Consider the following 12608-nt stretch of genomic DNA (forward strand, 5'->3'; position numbering starts at 1 on the left):
TACCACTTTCTTCTGCAGTTTCCAAAATTAGTCCATGCACATATAACCATATATATCCCCCACTTTTTCTTTACATAGATAGTAATATACTATGTACATTACTTCCTAAACAACTTGCTTTTTAAATTCCATGATAAGTCTTAGAGGCTGTTCCATGTCAATTCATATAAACCTACCCTATATGGCTGTACAGTATCCTATTGTATGAATGTGTTTAATCTATTCAACCCATCTCTTCTACTTTAAAGTTTGTTTTTTGTTTTGTTTTTTTGCTGTTACTACATTGCAGCTGTGATGCTGCAGTGAGATTTCTTGAACACCTATAGGGTAAATTCTTAAAGCAGAATTGCAGAATGAAAGGACATACATTTTAAACATTGATAGAGATGGTCAAATTGCCCTCCAGAGAGGTTATACTATTTTGTCATCCTACTAGTAACGCAGGAGGGCACCTCTTTCCCGTGTCCTTGGTAAAATGTATATCAACCTTTTAAAAAAAACGTATTTATTTATTTATTTATTTTTAAGGATGTATCAGCCTTTTTTTATCTTTGTCAGCTGTTAGCTGAAAACATTTCATGTGTTTTAATTTACATTTCTTTTCACATAAATGAGGTTGAAAAGCTCTTGTTTCTCCTTGCCAGTGAACTGGTCTTTTACCCATCTTTTAAATAAGTTTTAGAAGTTGTTCTTACTGAAGTATAACAGCTCTTTATATAACAAGGAAATCTACCCCTTGTCATTTCTATTGCAAACATTTTTTTCTAGTTTGTCATTTGTCACTTTTGACTTTGCTTATGGGATTTTTTTCTCCTTTTCAATAAAAATAAGTTAAAATGGGCCCACACCATGCATACTATTCTGTAGCCTGCTTCTTTTCACATAGTATATCCTGAACACTTTTCCATGACTATATAAGCATGGGTCATGACCTTCGTTTTTGATTGGATACATTTGTACTGTTGTCTCTTCATTCTCTCCGCAGAATAGAGTCCCTTGAATTCCTGGATGAAATGGAGCTTCTTGAACAACTCATGCAGCATTACTGCCTTTGCTGGGCCACCAAAGGAGGAAGTGAACTGGGTAGGTGACTTCACTTGTATTGATTTAACCTAGAAAGGGGGAATTTTTTTGTCCCCAGAGAACGTAAGACTTGACGGGAATTTTCGACCCAGGAAGAACTAGGGGACGTATACGTGGATCCGATCCATGAACATAGCCAGAGAATCAGCTGTTATATCCTCTGTGTTTTTATAGCACAAAACCCAGGAGAACTGTTTAAATAAACCACATGTATGAAAACAAACCAACAGCCCTTTAGAAGTCTGTGGAATTTTCTCAGCTGGATGGTAAGAGACTTTGAGTCTTGTAATCATCTTAATAAAAGGACCCAATGATTGTCTTTTTAATCAACTTGTAACCAGGTTTACTAGATGTTAAACACACAGATCATTATATCTCTCTAACACCCCTGCAGCTGTGGGTTGAATTTCTCTCTTCTCTTATATTTAAGATGAATTTCCCTGGCCTGCAAGAGTAGGGCCATAGGGACAGAGCATGGAGGCTTGTCTCAGTGTTTCTTGTTGCCTTGATCTTGATCGAGTTCCTCCTTTACAGCTGCCCCTTGTTGCCTGGCCTTTAATGTCGTGGGTGCCCTTAAGCTTCCTATCGATGTGTCTGACACATGGCCTTAGGCAGGTAGTCTGTACAAAACAAAGAACTTGGCAGAGTCAAGGACTGTCTCCTGTGTGAAAATTCCAGGTTGTTAATCATACCCCTTGGGCTTATCTTTCCGCTAGTTTATAAATTTACCCAGCTGGGCAGTTCATGCACAAAATCCATTTAAATTATTTTTTATTTAAAAAATCATTTATTAGTGTGTTTTTGTACTGCTGTCCTCCTGCACTTTTAAGAACTGTAATTTTTAGTAGGGACTTCGGAAACTTCTAAAAAAGTATGGCAAAGAAAAAAGAAATCACCCATATGCCCGTCACTCAGAGATAACCTCTGGCAGCTTTTCCCTTCCATTCTTTTTCTAGCTGTTGTTTTCTTTTTGGCAGAGTTGAATTTATCTATTTATGTAACCTTCATTCCTGATCTTTGTAACTTAATATTATAAGCATTTCCCCTTGCATTTTAATGGCTTTATAAATATTCTGTCATGAGGCTATGTCTGAATTTACTTAACTTTCTCACACTTTAGAAAATATAGGTGGTTTGTAATAGCATAGAGTTAATTCTAGTTTCTGTAAAGTAGCGATGTATTGAGCATTTTTTTGTAAGGGGCTTCTTTTCCCCACTTTGCACCTGGCTGCTTTGTTGTATCAGTACATTAAGTCCCTTACATACAGACCTTCAAGGTGCGAACTTTCAAAGATGCAAACTTGCGTTCCATCAGCGTCATGCGTGAGTGAAATTGCAGCTTGCCCTCCATCTCCTATTGCTGACAATCCTTCAGCTCTACCATCTCCCACCTCCTCTCCCTCCTCCAGTCAGTAACTCTTCTTGCCTGTTCACTCGATGCCAGCCCCTATATGCCAGGTGTTGTACTCTACTACTGTACTTTTCAAGGTACTGTACTGCAAGATTAAAAATGTTTTCTTTATTTTTTGTGTTTGTTTTTCAAGTACTATTTGTGTGAAAAGTATTATAGACCTATAGTACAATACTATATAGCCGATTGTGTTAGTTGGGTACCTAGGCTAACTTCGTTGGACTTAACAAACAAATTGGACTTAACGAACGCGCTCTCGGAACGGAACTCGTTTGTATGTAGGGGACTTACTGTACTTATATATGTGTGGGGAAGAAAGAAAGAACTGTGTTTGCTTGAAGTTCAGCATTTAAAAGGCCAAGTTCCTAAAGAATAGGCTCTAGTACAAAACCTAGACAGATTCATACTAAGCAACCCTGCAACCAAGACTCCAGAAGATCAGGATGATTCTCCAATAATATAATTGCCTGCTAGAACAAAACTCAACACTCTTCAGAGGAAAATACTAGAATTCAGAGTCTCCTCAACTTGCTATCTGCCATGTCAGTATACGATAAAAAAATTACTAGACATGTGAAGAAATAAATTGCCTACACTAGTCTTCTTTATTACTGAATTTGACTCAAAGAGAAAAGGGTGAACAAAATTGCTAAGGCTAGTCCCTAGCCCTTTGGCTTCCTTCTCACCAAAAACAGACCAATATTAATTTTTAAATGTTTAAGGTAAAAAGCAGAACACTCAAGAATGAACTCCTTAAACAAGTTGTCTGAATGAGAAGTATTATTCAGAAAAAAAAAAAGCTCAGCGTTTAAAGGATAGACTTTCAGGTTTACTGCAGAGAGCCCGTAAACTGTTAGAACGTTTCTCAATCCCTTTAAAACCACCCATAAACACAGTCTCATCCAACCTCCTGTTGCCTTGTGAAGTCTCATCTTACACAACCAAGAGGCCGGGGCTGCGATGATCACACGTGTGGCTGGTGCCCCAGAGCCGGTCACTGTGGGCCTGGGATCCGGAGGTCACATTCTCCCACCTCTGGCTGTTTTCTCTGCCCCAATCTGTGAGAGTCTCTTCACAGCTTCTGTGTGTTTCCTCCCAGGCTTGAAGGAAATAACTTACTGATCTGTTCAAGACTCGTGATGAGCCAGAGCTGAAGCCACTGACCTTTCCGGAGCTGAGTCTCCAAGTTTCCTGAGTGGTGGTTAGGCCTCGGCTACCAGTCTCCCCGCTCGCCGAGAGACCTCAGTTACCGAGGTGGTCGTTCATACCAGTTCCTGTTCCTGTCGGCTTTTACCGTTTAAATAAATCTCAGTTGCCATTGTCGGTGTGTTGGTCCTCTGCTGTTTATCCTTTGCTCCCCTGGGTGGGCTGCGGTTCACCTCTGTGTCAGCTGGAACCAGAGGTCCTAACCCGACCTTGACCTTGGCTCACTCCCTGTGAGTCAGACTCAGCTCATGCCCTTGCGTCCGTTGTGGGATTTACTCCTGTGTGCTCTTGTTTGCAGCACCCGACATTGCACTTGGCACCTTGACCAGATGTTGGAGCTCGCCTCTGCTCCCGTTTCTGCCCTTTCCTGCTTAAATCCGCCTTCACCTTGGTCATTGTGGCAGGATGAACGATGAGCCCCTGATCCCTCCAACTGTGAATATGTTACCTTATGTGGCAAAAGGGGCTTTGAAGCTGTGATTAAGGATCTTGGGATGGGAGATTACCCAAGAGCATCCAAGTGGGCCGGATGTCCTCACAAGAGTCCTTCCTTATAAGGGAAGGCAGGAGGGTCAGAGTTGGAGGAGAAGGAGGCATGTGACGCCAGAAGCAGAGACTGGAGTGATGCGCTTTGAATGTGGGGGAAGGGGTGGAAGTGGAGGAGTACAGGCGGCCACCGGATGCTGAAAAGGGCAAGAGAACATCTCAGAGCATCCAAAAGGAGCCAGCCTTGCTGACACTTCGACTTTAGCCCAGTGAAACTAGTTTCAGATTTCTGACCTCCAGAACAGTAAGAGAATAAATTTGTGTTGTTGTAAGCCGCTAAGTTTTTGGTCACTTGTTACAGCAGCAGTAGGAAACTAATACAGTTATGATACAGATTAAAAGGGGCCCTGGAGACCTGGCCTCCAATTCAAAGACATAAGGCCTGTCCACACCTAATGAAATTTTTGGTTATGTGACTGGGGCTGTGAACCTGAGCCTGTGTGTGCAGAACGGCAGTGAGGCAGCCCGCCGGCCCTCTCCCGTCCGAGGGAGATCACGGCCCCTTACTAGAGACTTGCAGAGTCTCTAGATCAGCTTTCCCTACAGTGTGGCCTGTCCCCCGTTACACAGCAGCACGCCTGTTGACAGGGGTCCGGGCAGTGACACAGCGTGAAATGACAGTGAATCACCCGGTGAGAAAGTTACTGCCTTTTCAGTAAGGTCTTAAGGACCTTTCAGATCTTAAGAAGTCCCAGGAGAAGATCTCAGGCTGGTGCTGGTGTGTCTTTAACACTAATGCCGTATTTACTAATCCATTGTTTTTGAAACCGTGTACTAGGCCATTAATGGATGGTGACTCCATGTAGGGAATCAAGTCCCTTATTTTAAAAAGATACGGATTAGAACGGAAAATGTCATAGCACGTTGTCCGATACGGACTAGAACGGAGAATGCCATAGCACATCGTCCGTAGTAAGGGTGAGTACTTTTTTTGTAACTTGTTTCACTTTTATGTGTGTATACACTACCATGTTAGCACTGTTTCTAATGTTTTGGTCTGGGTTTTGTTTTTTAATTGAAGTGTAGTTGATTTACAATGTTGTGTTAATTTCTGCTGTACAGCAAAGTGATTCAGTTATACATGTGTATACATTCTTTTTTATATTCTTTTCCATTATGGTTTGTTACAGGATACTGAATGTAGTTTCCTGTACTATCCAGTAGAATCTTCTTGTTTGTGCATTCTGTATATAATAGTTTGCATCTGCCAATCCCTACATCCCAATACTTCCCTCCCCCAACCCCCCTTCCCCCTTAGCATTGGTTTTGGTTTTGATCACAGGTGGAGGTCAGAGTGTTATAGCATTTCTCCAACTGAGGGAGCGACAGCATTTGGCTAGAATTTTTAAAACTTTGCTTGGCTTCAATTATATTTCTGTTTTTCCTTGCATTTAGTTTTATGGAGTACGTTCTGTTCAAGGCTAATGATACGCCATTACTATTGATGGTTGTGTTATAAAATATCCCTTAAAGCACCTGTCTATTTCATTTTAAAAGCGAGCCCATTTAAAGACCGTTACTAAGAAGATAATGGTAGAGCTACTGCACGGACATGCAGAAATCAGGGAGGTGATATATTTGGAAATACTGAAGTTGAGAAGCACCACATGACGGAATGGTTATCTTATAACATTATAGAAACCTTACAGTTTCTCACGGGAGTGTAGGGGGTGTCAGGGGCAGAGGATCTCACCAAGGGTTAGCTTTCATGCCCTCCCTCTCCCATACCTCCCACGACTGAGACATGCATTCCAAAGTGTGCTTTTGGCTTTTCGAATTGGGACTTGGAACTCATTTCCCCCAGGAGTTACTGCCTCTCACTGCCTCTCCTGTTCTCCCACGCACTCATCTAAAACCTCTGGTAATCCTTTCTACACACATGGCTGAACTGAACCTGCCCTTGGGAAGGACATCAGTGACGTTGAAACCATCACACCCAGTGACCCCTTCTCCGTCCTTGGCTGTCTCAACTTCTCAGTAGCATCTGACATGGGCAACTGTCTCTATCCTTGCAACGTCCTCACTGCCAATAAATGATGGAACTGGATTCGAAAGCAGGCAGGTTGGCTCTGGGACTTGTGCTTTTGACTACTACATTATATATATCTCTTCTCCCTTTGCCCCAGACAGCATATAAAAATTCCCCACCATCACCATTCCTTGAGGGTGTGGTTGCCCTGATGCCTCATTTCATTATTTCTGATAAATTTTCACAATTTATTACATTGGCTTATTTCCTATTTGGGGACTGTCCCAGGTGCCATTGATGAAAAGTGATCCTTTTCTCCAAAAATTTTAGTGAGGCTTTTGAATATTTAGTAGAAGAAATGGCATTGTTAAAAAAAAAAAAAAAACCTATGTTTTCCTCTAAAAGTTTTATAGTGTCTGGCCTTACATGTAGGTCTTTAATCCATTTTGAGTTTATTTTTGTGTATGGTGTTAGGGAGTGTTCTAATTTCAGACTTTTACATGTACCTGTCCAGTTCTCCCAGCACCACTTATTGAAGAGGCTGTCTTTTCTCCACTGTATATTCTTGCCTCCTTATCAAAGATAAGGTGACCATATGTGCGTGGGTTTATCTCTGGGCTTTCTATCCTGTTCCATTGATCTATATTTCTGTTTTTGTGCCAGTACCATACTGTCTTGATTACTGTAGCTTTGTAGTATAGAAAAATGGAAAACTACACAGCAACCAGAAGAAATTAAGTTCGGACATGCAACAAGATAGATGAATCGAAAATAAGTACACTGAGTGAAAGAAGCCAGATAAAAAAGAACACATGCTGTTTGATTCCATTTCTATTTCTTAAATTTTTAATTTTTTGCACAATTTTTAAAGGTTATACTCCATTTACAGTTATTGCAAAATATTTCCTATATTCCCCGTGTTGTACTATACATCCTTGTAGCCTATCTCACATCTGATAGTTTGTACTTCCCACTCCCCAACCCTATATTGCTCCTCTCCCCTCTCCCCACTGGTAACCACTAGTTTGTTCTCTATATATTTGATTCTATTTCTATAAAATTCTAGAAAATTCCAACTAATTTATAGTGGCAGAAAACAGATTAGTGATTGCCTGAGAACAGGAACAGGGTCATGAGGAAAATTGGGGGATGATACACATGTTCACTGTCTTGATTGTGGAGCTGGTTTCATGGGTGTATACGCATGTCAAAGCATCAATGGTATACTTGACCGGTAATTTATTGTCTACAAGTTGTACCTCAACAGAGCTGTTTTAGAAATAATTTTAAAAAACCCAAATGAGTCTCTCAAAAGATAGTTCTAGTTTCTTTTTTTAGCTACTTTACCTCTTATAGAGATATTTTTTCTGTAAAAGCATAAGCTCTGGAGTTAGCAAACCAATTCTGACCCTAATTACCTCTGACCTTTAGTGAGTCACTAGATCTTTGAACTTCAGTTTCCTCATCTGAGAAATGGGGGCAACACCCACCTCACAGGACTGTCATGAGGAGCCAGCAGGGTGGTGTTTGTTAAATGCTCAGTACAAGCCCTGGGATAGGGCTTGCTGACTGTTAACTTGTATTGTTTTTTTTTGTTTATTTATTTATTTATTTTTGGCTGTGTTGGGTCTTCATTTCTGTGCGAGGGCTTTCTCTAGTTGTGGCAAGCGGAGGCCACTCTTCATTGCTGTGCGCGGGCCTCTCACTATCGCGGCCTCTCTTGTTGCGGAGCACAGGCTCTAGAGCGCAGGCTCAGCAATTGTGGCTCACGGGCCTAGTTGCTCCGCGGCATGTGGGATCTTCCCAGACCAGGGCTCGAATCTGTGTCCCCTGTATTGGCAGGCAGATTCTCAACCACTGCGCCACCAGGGAAGCCCAACTTGTATTGTTATTGATGACAATTCAACTATTGGAGTAAAAAACAGCAGAGTGAAAGCTTCTGATTTTTAAAGGCAGTTTCTAAATCAGCACATTTTTATATTTTATGGGGATAAAATGTTACAGGCGACAACGTAGAGATTGAATTCAGTGTTCTCTTCTTAGGTACCATTGGTTCACCTACAGATTTCCTCTTGGTTATATCCAGAAGGTAACTTCCTAAAATAGATTGGGTTTATTTTTAACTTTTTATTGAAGTACAATGTACACACAGAAAAGTACACACATCGTTATTGGCTTGATGCATTTTCACAAAGTGAACTCACCCTGTGGCCAGCATCCAGATCAAGAAATAGAAAGTGATAGATTCCCGAAGTCTCCATGTGCCCTGTCCGAGTCACTACCTCCCAAAGCTAACAGCACAGTCAGCTTTGCTTATTCTCGAACTTTCTGTTCCACTGTATGCGCTCTTTCGCATCTGGCTTCTTTCACTTTGTTTGTGAGATTCATCCAATTGCTAGCCAGTCTGCGTGATTCACATTTTCATGATACTTTCTCTCTTACACCCTTTAAAAACATTATCATATCTTTGTTGAGACTTGAAGGATGAGAAAGTTTTTGTCAGAATTAGGGAGCAGTTTGGGTAAAAGAAACAGACTGTCCAAAGGCTTGATGCTGAGTAGAACAATGGGATGTTCAGGATACTGAAAATAGACATTCATTCTGGGGTAGATGTTTTCATAATTATGACCATTCAGATAGTTCTCAGCTTTTTCTACCAATAAACGATAATGAAATCAATGTCCCTGTACATATACTCTTACCAATTGGAGTTTTTATTTCTATAGGATCAATTTTTCAAACATAAGGCTTGCTGGGTCTAGGGGTAGGTGAATTTACAGATTTAATAAATATTGCAAGATCGTGTTACAAAATATTGTAGTAATGCACACTCCCCCCCAAAAATGCATGGGTTTGCCTATTTTCTCCCTCTTTGTCAGTACTGGATGTTAATCACGTTTTAAAATTTTCTGTTCTGTTGCTTTCCTTTGAATTTTTTTCTGGCTATTACCTTTTCATGTTTGCTGACCTTTTAGATTTCCTCTTCTGTAGAGCTATTTAATTTTAATAAGTATTACTATCCAAATAGTAGAGAAAATGATAGAACCAAAAAAAAAAGTCAACAATATGAGAACATTCTGATTATCATATGAAATATGCTCATAGTGACAAGCTCTTCAGTAAACAGTAGACATTATTACTACCATTTTAACTGTTGTTCCAAACATGCAGATGGCGAGCAAATGAACCCTTACTGCTGAGACTTAGTGGACTGCTCCTTCAGTCCAATGACTTTCTGGCTGTAATAAGTTTTGACGTAGCCAGCATGTCTGATGTCTGGTTACCAGTGACTCCAAAGACGTCAGCATTTGAACTGGACACTGCAGGGGAGAAAATAGGGTGCTGGTGGCTTCTACAAGGAAGGAAAGAAGGTGCTCAGGTTCAAGCTAAACCTGCGATCTGAGCAGTGAGAAAGGTGAAAACGAGACTCATTTCCAACAACAAACTTGCCCCGAGCTCCAAGTGAGTGATCATACGTTGAAAACAATGGCAGAGCTATTTAGATAGAAATAAAGCCACAGTTTCAGAAGACAGTGAGGGGTTCTGAGACAGGCTGGGACCTGGGATCCTTTGCTGCAGTGCTTGAACCTGGACACATGTCTCCTGGAGCAACAAAATACAAAGAAACTATACGGGACTAAAAATAACTGAGTATGTGCAGTTGGGGCAAATTATGAACAGCAAGATACAAAAAGACCAAAATCCAGCTGCCACTTCTGAGGTGCTGGGAGCAAAAGCAGGGTCCTGCGCATGATCCTGCACACAGCACCACCAAGGGGGTGGGCAGAGCACCTAAGCTGCCCCTCTGGCGCGACCCACCAGTGCGCCCTTGCATTCACCCTATTTATGGAACCGGCTCGCCCCACCGCCCTCCCCCCCTCCCACCTCAGGGAGCGAGCAGGGGAACCTGTTACTTGTTTTCACTCCCTCCTGCTGCAGCACGAGTCCCAATAAAGCCTTGCCCGAATTCCTTGTCTGGCCTCTTATCAATTTCTATTGATTAAAGAGTCCAAGAACCCAGGTCAGTAACAGTTCTGCTTTAAGCTTCTGTGTCTGTCCACAGCGCACAAATCTCAGGATCAGCCTGAGTTATCAAGCATCTGCATTACTACAAATATTGACTTGTTTTAAGAAGAAATTATTAGACCGAAAGCCCAGTATCTTTCGTATATTGGGAGGGAGCTTATCAGCCATAAATGTTCTCTGCTGCAAAGGATAGAAAATTCAACCCCCCAGTGCCTGAAAGAGAAGGACATGTATTATTTATTTCAGAGGCTCCCACACTTTCTTGGTGCATGGTGTTCCTTGGACAAAAGGAATACCTAATAGTTGTATTTATTAGTTAGGTCCAAAAAAACACTTAGTATTTATGGCCTAACTACTTAGTGGCCATTTAAGAAAATACACGTACATTGAACGGAAAAATATCTTCTATTTTATTTCATTCTTAAATAACTATAATTAAATAACTCAATTTAATTGCATTCTTAATAACTTTCATTTTTAAATACTACAGTTGCGTACCATGGGATATGTATGCCTTTGGGGCACTGCACAGGTTCTCAGGCCTTGGAGTCAGATTGGACACTGCCACTCTCACTTCCTTTTCCACACTGATTTTCATGCAGCACTTGTTTTTCTTTATTATTATTATTAATATGGCAACACCCATAAAACCAGGTTTGCAAAGATATGATGTAATTGAAAGGAATGTAGGGCCGTCTAATAGAAAACTGTGAACTACCTTGAGCTAGTAATTCACACCCTGTCTGACAGATATTGAGCATCAATTTATTTCCCTTGAAAATTAAAATATCCCACAGCCGCTTTATGAATTCACTCTCTCTGGGGTGCTTTCTGGGAAGTGCACGTTTATTTAATGAGAAGTCTGGAGTAGCTGGTCTTGGGGTTGTCTGGTGCCTGGGTGGTGTCATCAAAGATCCACACTTCTGGCCAGTTGCACCTCATGATCTCAAGGTGGCTGCCATGGCACCAACATCACATTTTTTCCACAACAGTGCATCAAAGGACAAGCTTGATGAAGCAAAGATAGACGCATTGAGGCCCCAAAGTAGGACAGGGCAACAGCAATGGGAATGGTCCAGCTAAACATGACAAATGTCTGGTCAGCAAATGTCACAGCCATGACATTACTGCCAAGGACATCTGAAATGCTCAGAACTGTGTAATAGGCCTCATTGGTCAGGATGTAGATGAGTGTCACAATTGGCATAGAAATCCCAATGGCCAGGGGCAAATTTCTTTCTGGGTTTTTGATTTCTTCTGTTACAAAATTAAGGGTGTCCCAACTTGAGTACGAGAAAGGGCAGAGTACTCTGAAAGTGCTCAGAATGTCCCTGGCACAATTTAACAAGGCCCATGACAATGACGGCAATTAGTGCCAGGACCATGGAGTAAGTGAACATGTCTTGCACACGTGTGCAGCCATCAATATGAGAAAGGAGGATAGAGTGGTTTGCCAGGATAAAATGCAACCTGCTTTTATACTCCGTTTGGACCTGGTGGTGGATGGCAGACAGGTGCCGACAGATGCAGAGATGTCTTAAAATGTTTCTATGCAAACAAAGATAAAAATTAGAGGCTTTGGTCATGTCAGCCAGACCTGGGATTGGAAGGCTGAAAAGTTTTCCAGTCAAACAATTTCTTAGGAAGACATCATTTCCCTAGTGTACTAGTTATCCTGGTGGTTTGGGAGACCAGTGCATTGCATATGGAGACATCAGGCCACACAAAAATCTCACGTTGTGGAAATACATTGTTCTGTTTGAATGACATTCAGATTTTCTCAGGAGAACCACTGGTTTTGGAGCTACTGAGTCCAATCCTGGCTCTCGTTGGGGAGGGGCATGCAGCAAGGACTGACAGCTAGTTGGCCCAGGAGTCAGGGAGGACAAATATCTGGATCTGAGATTTGAGTGAGCAGTAGAAGTTGGCCAAGAGGGCAAAAGAGAACTCCAAGCAGAGGGGATGGCATGGGCAGGGAGGGGGTGAGGGTGCAGGACTCACCTGACAAATCCTTTATGGTGGTTCATGTGGCAGGAGTTGAGTCCAGGGCAGGCCTGTGTGGCTGCTATGGGAGTTAAGTTTGGCACTGACTGCCACAGAATGTGCTAGAAAGTTTGAAGTCAGGGAAGGATGGGATTAGATTGACAGGCTGGGGAACAACAGCAACCACCATGTGGTGTGGCAGAAATTTCTGGGCGTTCACAAAATGCCTCTCTTTTTCCTTCTGGGCACACCGCTAGACTGTGTTTCCCAGACTCTTCTGTGGCTAGGTGAAGCCATGTGATTGAGTTCTAGTCAATCAAATATGGAAGGAAGTGGTATTTGCCATTTCTAGGCTTACCCCACAAACCACCCCCTGCACAGTCC

General features: G+C 41.8%; 1 protein-coding gene across 1 annotated transcript in view; it reads left to right on the top strand.

Annotated features, from left to right (window-relative positions):
- LCMT1 (leucine carboxyl methyltransferase 1) overlaps nucleotides 1–3817 on the top strand; it is a 55151-nt gene extending 51334 nt beyond the window's left edge. The window contains exons 10-11 of the mRNA XM_059897685.1: nucleotides 986–1083; nucleotides 3594–3817. Coding sequence (XP_059753668.1) covers nucleotides 986–1083; nucleotides 3594–3616 — 121 coding nt within the window. The 3' untranslated portion in view covers nucleotides 3617–3817. The remainder of the gene's footprint in view (nucleotides 1–985; nucleotides 1084–3593) is intronic.
- Nucleotides 3818–12608: the final 8791 nt, after the last annotated feature.

Source organism: Balaenoptera ricei, chromosome 15, assembly GCF_028023285.1.
Source record: "Balaenoptera ricei isolate mBalRic1 chromosome 15, mBalRic1.hap2, whole genome shotgun sequence".
Lineage (NCBI taxonomy): Eukaryota > Metazoa > Chordata > Mammalia > Artiodactyla > Balaenopteridae > Balaenoptera > Balaenoptera ricei.